Source organism: Patagioenas fasciata, chromosome 3 (assembly GCF_037038585.1).
Source record: "Patagioenas fasciata isolate bPatFas1 chromosome 3, bPatFas1.hap1, whole genome shotgun sequence".
NCBI classification, from domain to species: domain Eukaryota; kingdom Metazoa; phylum Chordata; class Aves; order Columbiformes; family Columbidae; genus Patagioenas; species Patagioenas fasciata.
Genome location: NC_092522.1, coordinates 105,886,174 through 105,908,497, shown reverse-complemented (window position 1 = coordinate 105,908,497; position 22,324 = coordinate 105,886,174). Strand labels below are relative to the sequence as shown.

The window sequence follows — 22,324 nt, the reverse complement described above, 5'->3', positions numbered from 1 at the left end:
GTCCTTCTGCTGTTCTTTCTAGTCAGACTGTGTTAAAATAGATCAAAATCATAAGCAAAACTTTGTTCTCTCTGTTGTTCATTCCCCTTCCACTCAAGAATAAATTGAACAATGTAGAACCCTGCATGGCTTTCTGTGAAACTCTACTGGTAGCCTTCCCTCACTACGAAAATTCACCATTTACTAACAAAATCCCTTTATATGCTCATCTGGACTGTGTAGGATATCTGCTTTCTAGCTGTTTCAAAATACTGTCTTCTAATTCGCAAAGCTGTGGGAGTTTGGACTGTGCTCAGCACAAGATTTTTTTGTTTGTTCTGCTGTGGTGTTTTAGGAAGTCATGGAGGTTATATAAACCAGTGGATCACTTGGTATTGTTGTCTAGGTACCCAGTTGAAAATTACAAATTTAAACAATTTTCTGGCTTCCTGATTCTGCTAACAGATAGCTTCAGTGTCTGTGCTCTTACTCAGTTTTCCCGAAAAACAGCAACAGTTAAAGTGGTGAGTTATATAAGTTTTCATCATTACTTTGGGGAATTTAGAGGCAAGAGGGACACTGAATAAGAAACTTTGGAGTAGCAGAGACAAACATGGGATTAGTCACTGGAAAGAGTAAGAAATGGATGCTTGGACATGAGTAAATATACTCTTTTTCTCTCCTAATTCCCAAAGAAGGCTGGTGGAAAAATAACAGGGAGATGCCTATTTCTTGCATCATCAGGAGGGTCTGGATCTGAGACACAAGTAGAGGAGTGAATGTCTCATCTGACATTGTGGTAAACACATGCCTAAGAAAAATATGACTAATAAATATTTCAGCCTCCTCCATTTTTTTGAGTAGCTCTTACTGACTTGATGAGGTCAGTGCTCATTAAGAGGTGACATGGGGATGTTGTTAGCCAGCAGAAAACTCCATCATTTAGATATTAAGTAAATGTTAGGCTGCCCATGTCTACTTACGGATTGGCTCGTAAGTAAACTAAGTTTAAATTAAATGGCGAAAAGTCTAGCAGAAAAGAAAAACAGGTAGTATAGCCAGTAAAAAAGAGGACTGAGCTCAGCATGAAGGTAAAACGAAGCTGTGGAAAGAAACCAACATAACATAAAGAAGAAATTGTAATTGCTACTATTACAGCAAAAATAGCAACCAACTATTCAGAAAATAACAAAAGAAGCAAAGAAATAGTGCATGGAGTGTAAAATTGCATAATATTTTCTTTTTTTAATTACAAAATACTCTTTTACAGCCATTTACTGTGTATAATGGATAAAACGAAAACGTTAAATTAAAATTTTCAGGCCCCAATTCTATTTTGAGCAATTGAAAAACAAACTGTACATTTTTACCCCTATTGATTCATCTCTCAAAATGGTATTTTTTTAATTATCTCTTTTTGTATTCAAATTTCTGAGACTTTCAAAGCCTATTGTAGCTTGTTTACAGAGTTTTTCCCCACTTCATATATTATTTTGTGATCAGCTATTTTCTGCACTCTAGATCTCATCTTACAAAAATGAATTTATGCTTTGTTTTGTATACATGAGTAATCCCCAGGCTTCTGATTCTTCCTGGGCTTGGACTTTTGCTGAGTCTCTCTCCAGCAAGCCAAAATGTTTACAGCCTTGTAGGCTAAGACTTCACTTACAGAAAAGGTCAATTTATAAAGGTGACATTTAAAATCTATATTACACAAGCTAAATATTTATAGTTGCTTGTCTTTTTGGAGAAGTTTATGTATAAGAATAAGTTAACATTTTAAATACTTTTGTGTGTGTCTGTGTCTATATATATATATACACACATGCTATACATATTGTGCATATGTATGTGTGTATATATATACAGTAAAATGGAAATAACTGAACCAAATTGTCTTTATCACTTGTTCCATTTAGATTTGATGGAAAAAAAACCCAAAATCAAAACAACACAAAAAACCCAATAAAACCAACCAAAACAAAAATAGCTTTACAGGCTTTATTATTGCAAACATGGGCAGAGTTTCAAGACAATCCAAAGAGATGGTGCAATGAGAGCTGGCTGAGCTGGAATGGAATGACATAAATATTTCCTTTTCCTTCCTTTGCTTATAGGGCTGCCAAATTTGATTTCTTTTTGATATGGATTTACTACTGTTGCTAATGAGAGTCAAGTGATTATTTTAAAAAGGAAATTGAATGAATATTTAATTTATTGCAAATAACGAAGATTCTCAGACTTCTTGAGAAAGACATGAGAGAGAGACCAGTGTGGGCTTTCAGCTTTGTGTCTTTTTGTTTGATCTGTTTTTACAAATATTAGCAGAGATTAGGACATTTGAGAGTTTGTGCAGTGCCTGGTGTGGCGGCTTGAAACTTATGAAAGTTTGTAGCATGAAAGCTGTGAGGTTTGGTGTAATGTATTCTCTCATGTGTTGTGTTTGTTTGTTTGTTTGTTTTCTTGAGTTGTTTGTAAGTTTTACTAAGCAAAACAATGAGCATACATATTTAAATCTGAAGTTAGTTTTAACTCTTTTTTTTTTGTGATCAGATGTTGTTCAGACTTTCAGATCTTTTATTCTGTTTCCAAATGCCACTCCCTGGATCTTTCGGAAACATTTTCTTTCAACATTCTTTTGCCTTAAATCACTTATTACAACAGTTTGTTCATTGCCTGGCTGGTCTAAAAAAGGAAAAGAATATTATTTTGTACACAGCATTACCTCAACTAATGACTGTTTTTTGGTAAGCAGCATGATGACTTCTAAATGTCAGGTTATTTGCTTTGTGTTAGCCAGACTGATGGATTTAATAGCGTTTTATTAGCCATATGTCTGCTGATTTCCTTTGTAGGAGAAAATATATAGACTAAGCGAGCCCATGCTTGCTTTGACTGATCTCCAGGTAGTGTGAGCATCATAGCTGGGGCAGCATGAAATTCAGTGCAGACTTCTCAAAACAGCCAAATTCAGAGACTTGTAGCCTCTGTCCAAGATCCACCATGCTCTACATTGTTCTGATGGGCCACTTTGATATAAAATCCCACTGTTTGATATCCCATGGTGGCTTCTATTTAATGTCTGTTTATCATGACAATCAGATAATATCTGCCATGAATATTTAAATCTTTAAAGTGCATCTGAATCAAAGTCTTATAATGTTTTAATGCTAAGGAAACATTTTTTTTACCATTTTTCAAAAAAATTTTGGAAAATATGTGGGGCAGTGTGTGGTCTGGTGCACAGATAACTCTAGTGAGCCTTTCAAAATTCAAAATAAATACAAATAAATGCGCATTACATTGTCTGCTAAGATAATGTAAAAAGCTGGAGCAGCAGTATGATGCTGTGTCATGCCTGTGTAAAATATACACCATGATTCATTTGCTGCTGGGAAGCTGCCTATCAAAGCATGATGCCTTTTAAGTGATCTTTTGTCACTCTTTGGGATAATAGTTAATTTGAGTTCAAGAAAAAAATATTGATTTGATAGCATTGTGATAAACTCTCAGATAAATTTGAAAGGTGAGAGTATTTTAAATTATCATAAAATTCAGATCTTTGGCTTAGGTAACATTCTCAGTCTTAAATAAAGAAAACCCAGATGCTTGGTTTAAATTGCCAGAAAAAGGACAGATTCCTTCAGGCAAGAACAACTGCAGAGCTGCAACAGGGCTGCAAGAGCTAGTTAGTGAGAGCAATCAGATTATGTGAATAGGTGGTTTGCACTGGCCAAACTCAAGTCATTAACTTTCTGATTTACTTTTATTGGCCTGGGCAAAGCTTAAGTAAGTGTGACAGCACCTGTGTAAGGGGTAGAATCAGCTAAAATAAATCCATTAAAATGTTTGCTAGTTAGAATTTTCTGTGCTGTATGTGTAGATTGAAGATATAGCTGTCAGGAGTGTAAATAATTGCTACCAGGCAATTATTAAATGTCTGTAAAGACCTTTCTTAGTATAGAAATATCTCCTATACTATATTTAAAGTATTTTTTAGAACTTGAACTATTCTTTTTCCTGAGTGCTCAATCAATACACTAAATCACTTGAAATTTCTAAAATTTGGATACATGCTGAAACATCTTTCTTGATTCAATAAATGACAGTTTTGAAAACTTAGCCAGAAAATCTTCTGATCTTCCTGTAATGACATCAGTGTTTTCTGAGATGCTTTATACTGTGTCAACTCCATGTTCTTTCTGGAGTAGGTTTTTTCTTTTGACATGTTCTGTTTTCCTTATGCATTTTGAGTACATCTTGCATGTGAAGAATTGCATAAAGCTAGTGGAAACACAAGAAATATTGTCTAAAATGTAAAAATAAGCAGAGATAATTTAATTGGAGATTTCCAACTGAACAGTTTAGCAAAGTAGTTTAAGTGGCAGAAAGCAAGACTAATAAAAAAATAACAACCAGCATTCAATGTCAATCTTTATACTGGTCATACCTGTATAAAAAATATCTGTCCATCAATGGATGTAAGACATAACTATATTTTGAAGAATTTTGAGGGTACGCCAAACACTTTAAATAGTTCAGGGGAAGTTTTCCATTTTTTATGAACTTGCAATGTGAACAACACTTAAGAGAACAGATATAAGAGGCAGGTAAATAACTTGTGTATGGCCCACACATTCAAGTACTGAAGTGTATTAGGCAGGTCAGTTTTGTAACTCTGTGGTATGTGTTTATAATCCCTTATTTGTCAAAGAAAGAAATCAGAACTAGTTGTGGTTTGCCACTTACCATTCAACAATATCAAGTTGAATTCAAACTAGATTTGCCATTTCAATATTGGTAAAGTTTGAATTCCCACATTATATATGAAAACAGTAATATCTGTGCAACCCAGATTCTTTAGGTAACAGTTTTCCATTATCTTTCTTTTACTTTTTTTTTTTTTCCCCTGTGGATATCTGTGAGGAATTGTTTTGTAATAGTATTGGCATAGTGCAAGTACCCATCTTGCTTGTCAGACATTGTTTATGACAGAATTTGTATCCTGATTTTTTTCCCCATACCTACCTTCCTAAAGTCTTCTCCTGAAAATCAGAAAAAAAAAATGTATATCATCATTAGTCTATAATAATAAATGCAGCTTTGTCTATTACCTGGAGTAGAATTTACATTTATAGGATCCTTAAATATTAAACTATATTTCATTTACTTATTGGCTTTTGCACGTTGACTTTGCTTTGAAAATATCCTTACTTCTCTAAAGGACTATTTCATTTTTCAAGAGCTAGTCTTCTGGACAGTATAAACAAAAAATGGCTTTTAAAACAAGCTGACGATTGCAGTGGAATTAATTTAATTTATTTTTTAACTTTGAACTCTGGAGATAATTGGGCACTATGGTATATGCCCGTAAAATAAATAATTTTTAACATCTGGACCGACGTGTAAGAAATTTCTGATAGCATCAGGATTTGAAAAACTTATTGAATGTCTTTGTGGATTTAAAATTTGCCTTTTTTATTCTCTTGGTTGCTTTGTCTTTTGTTCTGTAAATCTGTTTTTAACTGCATAGTGAAAAAGCATCAGTGGGTGGGAAATAAAATTCAGCTCAGTGTTATCTTCAGGATTTGTCCCTCCAGAGACCAGAGCATGTCTGACATCTCTCAGGAGAGATTTCAGCCACCACACTACTGTAGTAGAACAATATCTGAGGCCAGAGGAAACTTTAGTAATGAAATTTATATGCTTAAGAAGTTAAGTGCTTGGTTTGTGGCTTGCACTTCTCAGACTCTTAAATTCTACTTAAGGTGTCTTAAGTATCTGTGGAAATCCCAGCCATGAAGTGGCATTTGAATGCCTCTGGATCAGAGGGTGTATTTATACTTCTGACCAGTCTTACCTCAGTTATAGTTTAGCTGTAGGTCCAAGACAATTCTTTTTCAGGTGAACTTAAAATTTGGTGGATAATATTTGTGGGAGAGATTTTTTTCACTGGCTTTTAAGCTGTATATGTGGCGGTGTTCTTAGTCAACGGAGTAGTTTTACATTTCCAAGACATGTAAATATGTATTTTTAGTTGTTAGAAACATTCTAAGAACCTATTATTCGAAGCTGAAAAGTAACTAGCAGATATATCTGCTTATTGAAATCAAGGTGGGTTTTTTGGTGGTAATTTTTGGCTGCAGATACTACTCAAACTTTTTTTTTTTTTGAGATGACTATATTTAAAGAAGATATTAAGTAATGTATTGAAGCAGTTAGTCTATTTAGTACATTAATGCTAGTATGTACCCATTTGCTTTGTTTCAATTTGCTCTTTTAATTTACAAAATAGAGATTGTACCACTTCACAGTTAAAAAAACTCAACCCAGAAACACGCTGTGAATGGAACTTGGGTTTCTTTTGGCTACTGGGTGTCAACAGTAGTGGCTTGTTTCTGCCCTTGGTCTTCTCAGTCAGTTCTCAGAGTTAGCAGAAAAATTAGCAAGGGAAGAGCATTTGGTTTCACTTGAATCATTCCCTGATTTTGTGGGCTGTGATGTCTGTGGCCCCTCATGTTAGCCCTGGTGAAAAGGTGGCCTGGCAGGCGGCGGGAGGGGAGGAACTGCTTCCTGAGGAAGCTGTTAACTGGCCCCTGGGGCCTCACTGGAATGGGCCTGCACTCAGGGAAAAACCTTAAAAATAAATGGAGATTGTGATACAACTTGAAGGGACAGGTTCTGCACACACAGAGGACTGTAAATGCCCCTGTTGAGACCTTGCAGAAGTCCTCTTCCACTTTCCCTTCTTGCAGGCAAGGGAGAGCCACCTGCCCCTCACTCCATGTTTCCCTGGGCATGCTGCTTCCGCCCAGCAGCAAAAACAAATGCCTTAGTTCAAAAACATTTAAATTAAAAATTTTTACTTCCCTGAATTAATTTTTAATTAATCTCCCATCTGTTGAGTTGTCATGCTAGGTATGGTCCTGTTGGAGAGGGTCCAGAGGAGGCCACAAAAATGATCAGAGGGCTGGAACAGCTTTGCTATGAGGACAGGCTGAAAGAGTTGGGATTGCTCAGCCTGGAGAGGAGAAGGCTCTGGGGAGACCTTATTGCGACCTTTCAGTACTTAAAAGGGGCCAATAAGAATGATGAAGGCAGACTTTTAGTAGGGCCTGTTGTGACAGGACAAGCGGTAATGGTTTTAAACTAAAAAAGGGAAGAATGAGGGTGGTAAAATACTGGCCCAGGTTGCCCTTAGAGGTGGTAGATGCCCCATCCCTGGAAACACTCACGGCCAGACTGGATGGGGCTCTGAGCAACCTGGTCTGGTTGAAGATGTCCCTACTCATTGCAGGGGGCTAGGGCTAGATGATCTTTAGAAGGCCCTTCCAACTCAAACTATTCTATGACTCTATGACTTGTTATGTGGCTATTTTAAATCATGTGATTTTTCTGAAATGCAGGTTTGCATTTAACTTTGTCTTTTAGAGATATTTCTAATATTTTATTTTTATTCTATTTCTGCAAGACTAATCAACCCATAGAATCATAGAATCGTTTAGGTTGGAAAAGACTTTTAAGATCATCAAGTCCACCTCTAAACCATGTCCCTAAGGATCTCACCTATGCATCTTTTAAACACCTCCAGGGATGGTGACTCCACCACTTCCCTGGGCAGCCTGTTCCAATGCCTGACAACCCATTCTGTGAAGATGTTTTTCCTGATATCCAGTCTAAACCTCCTCTGACACAACTTGAAGCCATTTCCTCTTGTTCTATCACTTACTACTTGGGAAATGAGACTGACACTCTCCTTGCTATATCCTCCTTTCAGGCAGTTGTAGGCAGCGATAAGGTCTCCTCTCAGCCTCTTTTTCTCCAGGCTAAACAACTCCAGATCCCTCCTTTTAACTTCTCCTGTTTTATTGCATGGGCATATGTTTGAAAGCATTTTTCTTTCCTTTTGAACTCTGGGAATGACCCCTTGAGAGTCCACGTTAGATATAATGTGTTATTGAGAAGCGCATGGATTTGCTCTCCATATGGCCCAAATAATATTTATATGGCTTGAGTGATAGCTAGTTTGAAACTGATAAGGAGTGATGAAAATAAGGATGTAAGTTGTAACATTCAAAATGGAAAAGTCTTTAAAAATGGCATTAAACTGTGAAGACTGAAGCAGCACAGAATCATCTTTGCTTATACTGAGGCAGGAACTTTTGACCTTGGGAACAACATGTGTACAAAAACATTTTCTGGCTAAAAGTGTTTCATGCTTCTTTCTGGTATTTTTGTACTTCGTTAATGTAATGAAGTAATTACAGAGATACTAAAAAGTGCTTTCTAATAAATTGTTGACTTAATACTGTCAGTATGAGAAGTGCTATGAAGGGGGTACATTTTATTTAGTTCTACTTTTGCAATGTGAGGTAAAATGAGATGGGTGTTGATTGATTCAAGTTATAGAATGTGATAAAAATGTATATATCATAATAATTATTATTAATCATTGATTCTCTTGATGCATTCTGTAAAGTAACCTGTTCTCTAATAAGTAGGAAGCAGGAATTGGAAATGAGTAGTAGCTCTAAAATTGCTTTTTTTTTTTTTCTAGTTTTGATATTGATGTTAGGATGGGCATAGAAAGAAGAAAAATGAAGGAATTATCTCTATTCCTGGAGATTCCCTTCCCTGAAAGTCATTCAGTTGAGTACTTTAAGGTTGAGGGTCTTCATAGGCAAAAAGCAGCTTCTCCCAAGAGCCAGAAATGCATGTGTGCCTGTGCTGAGGCTGGTTGTACTGATGAGGAATGAGGGGATAAATATGAGAGAAGTCCTGACGCAGCCTTGTCACTCTCAGTTCTTCCGAGTTTGCTTTGCCAGGAGCAGGAGGAGCTGGAGGCAGAGCAAGAAAACAGCTAATTTATCTGCTCTGGCAGCCTGTCATTAACTTCAGGAAGCAGAAAATAAAATTCCAAGAGTTGCAGCTTTTTCAGTGAAGTGACCTAGGATTTTCCATGAAGTGGAAGGAAGAGCTGTCACATTGTCTGAAAGCGGGAAGCGGTAATAGAGTACCTGAATTTTTGTTTTTACACTTTATGCAAGCCCGAAGTACCTTCCATATGAATAGAAAATGTTCTTGGCATTCTATAAGAACAAATATCTAGATAAATTATAACAACACCTGAGTCTGTTTGAATCTAAAATGGTAATCTCTGTATTGAAAATACATAATGGTTGGAAATATGTTCCAATAAAATCTGCCTAGTACAGAGGGAAGAGTGACGCATAGATTTACAATGAATAAAGGCTTTTGAGTCAAATTTAGATGCTATTTTTAGATGCAGTAGTTCCTTCAATTTTCCACATCCTTTGGCTTGATGTTGATTTTGTATTGCAAGACTTCTTTTTGAACTGAAGGAGACAAAATGTGTATTCTTTAGTAAGGTCATTGGCATTGTAGATGCTGGATGTTATTTATCGCTATAATAAATGTAATTAAATCTCTCATGCACTGCATCAGTGAGGCTGCCTGCCTCGAGGAAAGAAAAGCCCCCAAAAATGCACTGATGGGGAAATCGTACTTCCATACCAGTTTATTTAATATTAGTTTGCCCGCCCAGTTTGTTACTTCTTTCCCAGCCCTGACTCACATCCCTGTTTTCAGCCATGGCTTTTGGCCGATATTCACCCAATGTGGGGGCAGCTGGCTGGTCCTGCTGCAGGACAGGGGCCCAAGGGTCACAACCATAATAGAAAGAGGCTTAAGAAGTGAACTGGCCTCTGGCACTCTGGTAAAACGCATGTGACTTCCCCATTTCAGTGCATATTTTCATTTATATGTGTGCTTGTGGGCTGGCCTTGCACCTTCATCCATTTTCCTGGCAGGAAAGAAAGAACTAATATGTCATAGAGTAAAATCAGAGATATCCTTAGAAAGAATTGTGAGTGTATTTTCCTGTCCACTCATATTTGACATTGTAGCTTTTTAAAAAAAACAAAACAAAAAAACCCCAAACAAACGAAAACAAACGAACAAAAATCAAAACAAACACAACCACAAACAAACAAAAACCAACAAAAAACCAACCAATCAATCATTAAGAACTGCTGCAAAAAACAAACAAACAAACAAAAACCCACATATGAACTTCAGTGCTTAACCTCTCTGGACCTATTTTAAGCAAAATAGACAGTGTTACTCCTGACTTAGAGCTGTTTGCTTCTAGTGAGTGGAATCTGAAGGTAAATACACTCAAGCTGGATGCATGGCTAGATTCTCCTGTTTTTAGCAGTGAAGGTCGTTAAGTACCAGAATGATGTGCTTTAGGTTTTACTTGATTCATGGTCTTCTGAATCACAATTTTATATTTTTCTCAAAGGCATGGTTCAGCTCTGACAGCAATAATTGCCATAAGACAGGAACTTCTCTACTGTTGTGTGACTTGGCCTGTGTTGGAGGTTAGAGGATGATAATATTTCTTCCTGGCTTTCAGTTCTTTTCTCTGAGAATATCAATATTTCATGGACATAGAATTTAGACATAAGCATCCCTGTGAGACAGAGAAGTGCAGAAACATTATTTGTTTTGCAAAGTGGTAGATAGGGGGGAGAAAGGCTAAAGCATAAAAGCAATATTTCTGGTGGTTTTTTTTTCCTCACAGGTATTAATTCACATGACTATTAACCAGATGAAACTGTTCTTGCATTTGTTTCAGTGTTTCATGGTATGTCATACACTAGTCAGCTTCATTTTTTTGCTCTCTTCTTTTGCCTGCTATAGAGGATATACTTTTTTTTTTTTTTAATTGAAAAATACAGTTGAAACAAATATTGAGAAGGAAACTGAGGTATCATCTCCAACTGTCACTAATCATCTAAAAATATTTCAATGTATCAGTAGCTCTTTACAATACAGACTGTGCCAATCATCAGTTCACTGTGTGCTTATCCTTATCCGTCATGTATTTCTGTTAACATAGCACTCATGTGCAGCTATTGTACCTTAATTTATCAGGCATGGCACAAATGCAGGACAAGAAAGCAGCCCATTCCCAGAGATATTTCTGACAAAAATAATCAGTAATGAGTCATTTGACTGTACTGTCCACAACCTTTTCATTGTTTGGTTTTAGAAACAGATCCCTCTGAGAGGAATAAAGACAGATTTTGCTTTTTCTTGTTATTTGTTCAAACTGCAGAAATTGCATTACATCTGTTTGAGTTCTACCCATACTGTTAACAGGTTTTTTGATTCTTTTTTTTTGATAGCATGAGAATTAAAAACAATTATAAAATAAAATTTCTAGTTTCAAAATACAGTGTTTCTGTAGCGGAGGGATTTTGGAGTACTCTGAAGTTGGATGAGACAAAGAACCATGATCATGCCAGAGTGAAATTTCCATGTATAAGTCTTGGCAATTAAGCCTACATGCCTAAAACTTTGAATCAGCAAATCCCACTTGAGTCCTATAAATGGCACTACATAGCTGGTTGGAAAAGTTGGCAACAAGGGCAGCAGAGGGATCTACAGACTTAGTAAGACAATACTGTATTGCTTTTCACCGAGTTCACATTTAAATGTTTTCCTTTCAACTCTAATGGCAAAATAATTGTTAGTTAAAACAAATCCTTAGCTCTTGGAGAAGGCTGTGTCATAAGCTCTCCATTCACCAGAGCTGCACCTGATGAATATATATATATATATTTAGGACTTATAAACTTGAATTCCCTTTCAACAGATATGGCATATTTTACAAATCAGCTATTGTAATTGGATAATTGATAGATCATCCAGATTTAATTCTGGATATTTTTGTAAGCATGGCTTTATGATCAAGGTGAGTACTGCCAAATGTTCTGCATCCTGTTCTATAGTTTTCAATATTTTTGTGATCCTACCATTTACTTTTGTTACCAAAATTACAGTATACTAGATATTATAGACTATGATACCCACTCACTGTGTAGGAAGTATGTTTTAGTTTCCCATCTTAAAATGCAGTGGCTTTATTTTATGTGCCAAGTGCTGATGTACAGGTAATAAAAATCTCTCCAATTAAATTAGAGAAAATCACATATTGTATCTTGTAATTAGACTGGGGAAGAATTAATCCAGGAAATGAACTGCCAAGAAAAAGGCTAATTGTGTATTTTTGTAAAAGAATCACTAGGGCTAAATCTTAAAACCAGGCAAAAAACCCCCAAAAATCCTAGTTTCTCTGGTATTCTAGAAAATGTTACACCATTAGCAGTGAGGATTACTATAAGTAGTGCTATGGCTGAAAGTGGGGCTTGGTTTTATATTTTTTAAAGTGGTGGCCTACTCTTTGTTTGTTCAACAAAGTGACACATTTTTTTACAGGGCAGTAGTTAAAGCAGCATTAAAGTGCCATTGACATCATCCAGTTACTGCACTGACTTGATTATATAACCTCTTTTGTGCAATTTTCATGCTCTGCTCTGTTTGAATGTTTTTACTATGCTGATGGCTGTTTTTCATTTCCTGCTGGGATGACCTTGAATAAAAAAAGAATAAGAATAAAGTAGACATAAGCAATGTAGTCTTGCTGGCATTTGCAGATCTTTTGTTCTGTGTTGAGAAACATAGTAGTTTGGCATTTATGGTATAGGTTATTTCTGCTGGGTAGTAATTAATCTTCAACGGTTAGAAAAAAATTAATGTTTTTCTCTTATTTTGTTCTTTTGAATTTACCAGTGGCAAAGTGATCAGGTTATGACAGTTCCTACCTTATTAAAACATCTGAAGAGAGCTAAACAAACGATAAATGCAGTGGTCATTCTGTAACTTACAATTATTATTTTAACCAGTTAAATCTAATAAACCTATGAAGCTAAAATTTATCTATTAAATTGCTCCCACCTTTTTTTAAAGGAGATTAACTAGTTTGTACTTTTTTCCAAATTCAGTGTATGTCATGCAGCTGAAGGAATTGCTATTTTTCTGTTTTGGCACTTCTTGCTCATAAACATTTCAGAACTAGCCTTACAGATGAAGATGAATAAGAGTGCGTTGTCATTTGACATATACATTTTTCAGACTTTTTATTTCTCTCAATATCAGAAAGTTGTAACAATGATAAATCCATCCTTTGAAAGTAGCTTGCATTGTTTCTGCTGATTCTTACCCTTAGCTGGGTAAGCCACCGCCTCCTCTTAATTTGTCAAATGAAAATAATAAAGATTATTTTACTGTACAGTTTACAGTCACATATAGATGAAGAGTTTTTGCTTTAAACAGTTTTCGTTAGACGTTTTAAAAGTATCTGCCTTTGAGGCAGGGGGTTGGGCACAGGGCTTGTTCTTTTATGATCCACAATTAGCATTTGAGAACCTTTCAGTTTTTAAGATTTACTGGAAGAGGGTGGAATCCTTTCAGATGTTTCTATTTTGCTGCTGTGGTGATTTGCTTATCTCATGAAATATCTCTGAATTTAAGATAATTTGTGTCCTAAATCAATATTTTACTGTTTAACCCTTGAAATAAGGTAATGAGATACTTATCATCACAGCTAATAAAAAAATCAAGATTTGGTTTCATTGGTAAATGCTTCAGTATTTTTCTTTTTAATGAAGATTGATTAAAGAACTCAATAATGTGTCAACATTGTGTTTCAAACATCAGGGTATTATATGACTATGTTGATTTCATCCACATTGCCTTTTTCTTGTCCAAAGCTAAAAGATATACAAATATTTCTGATTTAAAGTATGAAATCAGATGCTTTCAATATGATAGGCTAATACAAATGCAGGTCTTCTGAACCCGAGTTTAAATGCATTGTTCTATTTTGCCAATGGTAAATCTGATGCTTTGGCTTTATTCTGTCTTGATGGATACTGGCTTTGGAAAAACTTGGAAGTCCTACTTTTTTTTAAATTCCTTTTGTTTGTTTGTTTGTTTCACTTTGATTTTCATGTGGTATTTCTCAGTATGAACATATTAATGTGATTTATTACCTATTATATCTGAGAGTGGTACTCTGGAAAATAGTCCTCCAGAGCAAATTTAATAACTGTAACATGGTGTTTAGTTTCTTCTGTTGATTACCTCTAAAATTTTTAAGCAAAGTAACAATATTTTCCTTTTTGGACAAGAAAAGTTATGGCAAATGCTGGAATATTACAAAATTATTAAAGGGATCTTCTAAAGTTGAGAAATATATTAATAGATGATGTGGAACTGTAGGTCTACCCCAAAAGTACTAAATAAGACATAGTCTTGTGGCACAGAATTTTTTAGGGCTAGTACTAACACAAGCAATGAATGCTTAGTTAGATGAGCTACTCGTCCTCCTGAGCCTACACAGTGAAAACAGTAGCAAATGAATGTAGATGAGGTTCTTAGAGACATGGTTTAGCACCAGTGTTAGGTTAATGGTTGAACTCAATAATCTTGACAGTCTCTTCCAACCAAAATGATTCTGTGATTCTAAATAAATGTATTATTTAAAATTTGTTCTTTAATCTGAGAAGGAAATAGGATTGATAACCTATTTTTGCATTGATCTTTATAAAAATCAGGAGGGCTGTAAACAGAAGACGAAATTACACATCGTGCCTAAAATTTTCTCTTTGCATATAGAATTCTGACTTGTTTTGGTGTTAGAGTATCCACAACTTGATCTGCAGGCGGCCACCTTCTGAGGTGCATGACAGGGGTACACGATGATGCCTTGGCCGCCCTTCTTTGAATCAGTTGTAGAACCATTCATTATTTTTCTTAGTTTGACAAGGCAACAGAATCTTTAGAAGTCAAACATATGCAAAAGGAATTTGAATTAAGATTACTGAAGTACACCCAGTCTAGTATTTGTAAAAGTAATGAAATCTAAAGCCTTAACTCTTCTCCCTGTATGTTGTTTTTTCAATAGTTAAAAACCAAAAGAATAAAGGAAAACCGCACTTTAAGTATTTTTTATAAAAAAGTTATAATTTTAATTTCAGTACATGGTTTATCCTGAGTAAAACCAGTCCTTTCCATAAAAGGGTTTCCTGTATTTCAAACAGTGTGATATAAAACTTCTTTAGTTGACTTTTCTTGTAAGTGGCTTGATGTTTAAGGTCAATGTATTTGAAAGCTGTATTGTTTGCTGTGTATCCTGTGTGATTTTTAGATTTCAAATATTTATTAATGACTTTTAATATTTATTGCTTTATTTATTTATTTTATAAAATAATATTTTGTAAACTTGCAATGAATTTATATGCCCAAATGTTACCTTATCCCATCAGGATATGTTAACAGAAAACTCAACATTTTTGTTACTGTGTGCTGTCAGTGCAAGCTTTCCATAGAATGTTCTGGAGTGTCAGGAGCTGCCATGGGAGCATTGGATTGTATGGGACAGTAACAGCTGCATAAGGTTTTTTAATATTTATATACTTAGAAGTTTTCACTGTGCTAAATTATATAAACGTATTGTGAAAAGTTAATTTGCAGTGCTATATTGGAAATATTATTAGTTTACTGTTAAGAATGAGTAGTCTAAGGGGGAGATTAATGGACGCAGTGAGTTCAAATACAGAATTTATCAGGAACAGAATGTATTTTCATCCAGACAAAAAGTGTCTGCAGCACAGCTTGTTTGCTTCATCACAGAAAAGAAAGAATATAAATATTGTATTTATAATATCTATACGTCAAACATCTAGATCTTACAGATTTACATAAAACCCCATTCACATAACAGCACATGGGAAGTCTCCTGCGCAGCTGTGCATGTGTCCCTGTTTGCGGGCGGTGCGGTGGGACCCTGACCTTTCCCGGGGCTGGGATCAGCTCTCGGGGTGGGGGGCTCAGCTGCCCATGGGCCCCGGGGTGCGTTCCTGGCCCACCCGGCCTCGCGCTCTGCTGAACATCTCCTGGTCACAAATTAGCTCCGTGAATTAGCACAGACCAGATGATACAGGGCCAGGAAAATAGTCTTGAGAGTATTTGGTTTACTTGGCATCATCGGCATGTTGTGTTGTTTGTGTTGTTCGGGGGAGATGTAATGCTTCACAGTGATGGGCTTAGCTTCTGTGGAAGTTTGTATGGCTGAAGTGTATTTTTACAATATAGTTAAGCTGTGAAGGGCTGCAGGAAGGAGGAAAATGGCAATTGTTAGTATTTAGGATGTTTTTGTGATTTGACAGAAAGACAAGTTTTAGGGCTTTATGTAGAAGAGACAGATCATTATTGTTGTAATGGCTCTTCTGTTTTTAAATATGTACCTGTGGATATGTTTGCGAATGAGAGCTAACACTGTTAGCAAAGTGTTTTGGGAGGTCAGACAGAATTTCTTTGAAGGAAGATGCTTAGGTACAGGACCACAAGCTTAGAGAATTCGATACAAGAAAGCAGCAGTAGCATATTCTTCCTTAGAAGTATTCTTATGTTGACTAGATATAATTTTAAGGAGTAAATGTTTTCAGTGTGAAACACACAAGAAAGGAGACAATCTGATTTAGCAGTTAGGTTTACTAGATTTTTATTTGAAGAACTGAATGCATGACACTTAGGTTTGGATTATTATGCAAAACTGATTATATTACTCTAAAATCCCATGACAACATCTTAGGTGTTTGCATCATTTTTATTTGTTGTTTTCTTTATTATTTAGAGATTAAGAATGGGAAAAATGACAGTCAGCAACTGGGGTGGACTCTCTCAGTCTACCTTTTTAACCTTTTGGTGCACTCCAGCCAGCCAGTGGCACTCAGGCTTGCTGAGCCCTGAAGAGAAATGAATGGGCAGGGAATAGGCTTTGTGAGTAACAAGTCATGTGGCAGTGTGGTTGGGCAGGATCTAGTCTGAAAAACAACTAGACAAGAAACCTCATCATGCTGATTAACCACACATTATTTAAGCAACACAAAATCTCTGAGGATCTGGATTGTAATGGGCTACCAGAGCTATCCTTACTCATTATTCAGCCTAACAGTCCTTGCTTCTGCTGTCCAGTCTCCAAGGGGATGTTTCCCTGAGTTCCGGTTGCTGTTACGTGTTCTGAGCCCTTCTCCTGTCTCCTGGAATGTGGTCAGTTCTCATAAGCTGGACATGGGGTCTGTACCAGGGGAGAATGACATTTCAAGCCTGAGAAATATATAATAATTTACAGAGACTTTAATTTGCTTTGAAAAAGCTGGTGGCTGTCTGATTCTTCCCTGCCTCATTGCTGTTCAGTTAATTATTTCCACTTCTCAGGGATTTATAACTTCAGGCTCGTTTCTAATTTCAAACATCTTCCAGAATATTTGCAGCCACTCCAAATTTGCCAACATCTGCAAACTTCATAAGCTTATATTTTTTTTTTTTTTTTTACCAAGCTTGTCTTAAAAATACTTAATAAATTATGGGAGATTTCTGCCCAGTTCTGTTGATATAGCCTTTCAGTTCAATAACTAGTCTTTGCTTATCCTCTTTTTCCCTACCAGTTGAACACTTGGTTTACAGAAGTTTCCTCTAAACCGTATTTCTCTGGTTTGTTTATGTGAATGGCCTGTGTCAAAATCCTTAAACTAATGTGTGCAATGTATACTCTATTTCCTTTATCTACTTGACTTATTATCCTTTTATATAAGGAAGTTAAGACAGCTTGACAGAATTTCTTCTTGAGGAATCTACAGTGGTTATGACTTAACTTCTATCTTCTGTGTACAAGAAATATCTCATGAAGTATAATTATATCAATTTAGAGAAAAAAATAGCTGTGTGTTCTTTGAGTAGCATTTGTGATTTGCCTCATTCTTTATTTTGTGGGATTTTGTGCTGAAAAATTGCTGAAAAAACTTCCAGTTAACGCTTAAAAATGTTACTTCCTTTGAAGAAAGAGCTCCCCTTTGAAGGAATGTACCAAAATCGCAATCCTACATTTTAGTAAGATTAACATTGTTTTTTCTCCAATTTTAATGTAATTGTAGTACTAACTTGAAACAAAACATATAAGTGTTCCAAAATTTTTTTTTTTGGTCGTCATAACTTTCTATGAAACGTTTTACTTACAAATATCAAATGTACTGGGCTCTGGAGAAAATTTGTGTGCTGTGTTTTTTTACAGCCCTTTTTTAATACCTCTATACAAAATGAAAACAAATGGGTCAGGTTTCAAACATGATGTACTATTTAGTCTTAACAACTTCATATAAGAAGGGGAAAAGTGTGAGGAGCTGGTATAAAATATCACTATCGGCAGCAATAGTAAAATAATATAAATGATTTTGATTGGTGTTGCTAATCCCTAGTTATCCGGGTGAGTGACTGTGGAATGGATTTGACATATGCTCATTTTGATGCTGACTCAGAGCACTGGCTCCTTCATTGCATTCATCAAAGTTACATACTTATTTATCAGCTTTGCTTCACTATAGAGAATGAGCTTGTTTTTCATGTGGATAAATGTACATTCTTTTCTGTCTAAAAAGACATTCTGCATTCTGTCTATGCCCACTTTGGGTAAAGTTTTATTTTTAATTGTGGAACTTAAAAAAACAAACAAACAGCAATTTGAGCAGTCCCGTGTTGTTTAGGAGCTAAATATTGCTAGTTGTAATGGTATTTTGAGGCTTTTGAAAAATACTCAGTTTTCCATATTTCATTCCTGAATATTGGATTTTTGCACTTTTGATCGCTTTAATCAAAATTAAAATGCTCACTTTAAACACAGTAAACTTTCAGAAAATCTACAAAAAGCTCTCAGTAAAGTGGAATGTCTTGTCCAGTGATGCTCACAGAGGGATCTGCTGTATCTTCTCTCAGTGCAGGCTGTGACATTCAATGCTTGTTTAGAAAATCTCAACACCCCAGATTCAGTGGCTTGTAGACAGCATCACTTTCACCAAGGACATGGGTGTTTCATGTGTCGTAAGTGAGCCTTTCTTGTGTGTGTGACGAACAAAACATGATGCTGTTTAGCTGCAACTAAAGAAGGTGCTTTTGTAAAGATCAAATTAACACTATGACAATTTGTTTCAATCTGGAAGTCTTCACTTCAGCTGGGAGTTGAGCAAGGGGGTTGTCCCGCATGTCTACAGGCAATTTACAGATCTAAATAAGGGATAGCAGTTTGCATCCCTAGTTTATTCCAGTCACTGGTCAAATATTTTGGTGGAGCGTAATGCAAACAAAACCATCTCTAATCCTTTCCTTATAATGAATAGTAGGCCACATCCTAAAACACTTAGGGAGAGAAAGTCCTTCTGAGGCCATTATCCAGAGCTGAACAAGCCCTCATGGGCCAGTTCGGGAGGAATGATGTTGAAGTACAGACTTTGCAAAAGACTTGAGGCAACTACACCTGCCATTACCTACAGTCTCAGTCAATGGTGTTCTATGGGATTAGTATGCAGCTGACTTTTTCTCTGCTTTCGTATATTTCCTTCGACTAAGTGCCAAATACCAGAGAGACTTTTTGATAGCATATTACCTGTTAAAATGCATTGCATATTTGTGTTTTGATTAGGACTAGTTTTGCTGCTGAGATTGAAGGTAAGACATGTTTCTGCCCTGCTCTTTGGGAGCAATTGATAAGTGTGTTCTAGGAAGGACAAGTGCAGTAAATGTGATCATAGTCTTTCAGATTTTACTTACTTTCGGTTTGCTTCCCTCCTGTTCTCTTGCCAGAGCCTATAATGTCCTGGTGCCCTTGGTCTGCTCTTAGGAAAGAGGCCAGATCTGCTGCCTACCTTCCTTTGCCCTGGTCCCAGTCTTTCCTCACAGTCCCTCTCTCACCTGTGTGACCTCCCAGGAAGCTCTTTCAGTTTGCTAATCAGGGAGAAAATGGTTACTTTTTGTTTGGTTGGTTTGGTTTGGGTTTGGTTTGGTTTGGTTTTGGAGCCAGGCAAGGGAAGGAGGTGGGCAGAAGTGGTGAAGTCCCACTTCTTTCATCAGGAGAGAGATGTGAGAGTGGCACAGCCGCGGTGTTTCCCCACACCCGTGTGCGGCTGCCATTTCTCTTCCTGTCCCTGCTTGCTCTGCAGCACCTCGCTTGGGAAATCAGTTTACCTCTTACGGGACAAGTTCTCATTGAGCTATGGATATAACAGCAAATTGAATATGTTAAAAACATATCAAAAATTAAGACAAAATAAAATTAAATAAGAAAATCAATAGCTTCATGCAGCTGGATGTACGGTTTTAAATGCAGGCCAACATAAGGCATTTAAGCTCCCTTACCCAAAACAGAAGAATGAAGGGGCATCTAAGTCTTGAAAGCCGTCTCTTGTTCCCTGAAATTTTTTCTGATCCCAGTTTTTCTGTATCTGTTTCACTGTATTACTTACAAACAACTTTTAAAATACAAAGACAGTTTAATTTGGCAAAATACAATTCAACATCCAGTTACAAGATGGTTCACTGTGGAAGAGAACATCCTTTATCATCACGTGTCCAACTTAGACACAACCTTCAGCATTGATTTCTGAGGTTGGATTTGATCAGTCCTCTGCTTAAACTTGTCTAAGCAGGGTCTGGATTTGTTTTGCTTTCTTCTTTGGTTAAAAGCTGTAGTTTATGGACAGAGACTGGTCATGCTGATCACAAAAGACTCATACTGAGTTCAGTTTTTCAAATGAAAAAATATGTAGATTTTTTTTTTTTTTTAATAACATTGTTATTTTTCTTTATTCTACAGAGACCTAAGATTTAATAGGATTAAAGAAATCCAACCTGGAGAGTTTAGACGGCTTAAAAACCTGAACACACTGTAAGTTCTTTATTAACCCTAAGGCGCTTTCCTCTTTTGATTTAATAAGATTCATTTGGTAATGTGCCAAATTTGCTCACTTTTCACAGGTAAGTAGTCTCACAAATTTCAGCTTTTACACAGGCAAGAGACTGAGGTTTAGGCCCAAAGCAATGAAATCAAAACCAGGTATGTGTCTATTAGAATAAAAAAGGAAATTATTTTCATCCTAATGTTCTAGTAGAATTCTTTAATTGGAAATACAAAAAAATACTGACCTTTACTGTATATTTTTTTCCAAATTGTGCAAAATTACTTTGGTGGGATATCACATAATAAAACACAGTTATGTCAAAGCTGTTCAACGGCTCAAATGTGCAAATGTGTTGCAGTTACAAAATATTTGACAAACTTTAATGTTTTGAGTTGCCCTATTCTAATGTGCTCAACAAGACTGTCAGAAGTTAAATGGTGTTGTTCCTACTGAGCTTCCTTTTACAGATGTCTCTGTTAACATATAGATTTGTGAAGAGGAGCCCATGTTTTCTAAAAGACTTTTACAAACCCATATTGCCAATAGTATGTGTATTATTGTTTTAACTTATAAGATTATGTCCTTTGTCATTCCTTCAAACATCAACTTTTGAACAGATGCATGTATGTTTCTCTACTACGTTAGCAGACATGAGGAGGAATTACAATGGACACTTGCTCATACTTTTAAGTGTACGTAATTTACGATTGCAAATTTGACCATTTTCTAGAACACAAGTAATGTATGAACTGAAATAGAATACAGTGATATCAGTGAGCTTGGGGCTGTTACTATCTATTTATCCTGCATGAACATAACAAAAGATGTATCGAGACATCTTGTAGTGTATGTTTGCACCGGAAGAAATGATGAGACTTTCCCCCAAAAATATATTGTCCAAATCTGTGCTACCAAGACATTTTTACTAGCTATCCCTACTCACAGTCACCCTTGATCATACCTGTGTTGGCAGTTGATCCCCAGTTTCAAATCACAGTTTCTGTCAGAATCCAGCCTCAAGTTTTAACTGTTCAAATCTCTGATCCAAGATCCAGAAATCCAAATAAAGACATGATTCATTAAGTTTGGATTCCTTTCTCTTCATAAAGCCATGGCATGACAGATGAGGGCAAAGCGGTAAATACAGATAGTTGTGTTCCTGTATGATGTAAGGTGCCCAGTACACACAATACCACCAAGAAAAGTCATTTTAATGCACCTGTTAATGGCAAATCTTGGTTAATGGCAATTTTATTAATTTCAACCCCCTGTGTAGACTAGGGATGAGGATTTGTTTTTACTTCATCTTCATTTCAGATACCCACAAGAAGCCATATAATTCCAGTTTTTAGCTTGGGGTTTCTTTGGTCTAATTTTTTTAGTTTTCTCCTGAGTAGTAGTGGCTGAACAGCTGTAAGCACATCACTTTTTGTTTTTCTTCTAACATTTACTGCTAGGGAAAAAGCTTTTTATTTTGTTATTAAATTTTCATTTTAGTGCTACATTTACACCTACTATTATACTTTTTTTTTTTCTCTACTCTTCATGTATGTTAACATAAACAGCTGTTTATTTCTTTTCACAGGCTTCTAAACAACAATCAAATCAAAAGAATACCTAGTGGGGCATTTGAAGACCTTGAAAATCTGAAATATCTGTAAGTTAAATGAATGTGATTTCTTTGT

General features: G+C 36.0%; 1 protein-coding gene across 1 annotated transcript in view; it reads left to right on the top strand.

Annotated features, from left to right (window-relative positions):
• The window catches only part of PXDN (peroxidasin), an 87,303-nt gene that overhangs the window by 7,546 nt on the left and 57,433 nt on the right, over nt 1–22,324 (top strand). Inside the window, exons 2-3 of the mRNA XM_065833136.2 lie at nt 20,555–20,626; nt 22,225–22,296. Of these exons, the coding sequence (XP_065689208.1) occupies nt 20,555–20,626; nt 22,225–22,296 (144 nt within the window). The remainder of the gene's footprint in view (nt 1–20,554; nt 20,627–22,224; nt 22,297–22,324) is intronic.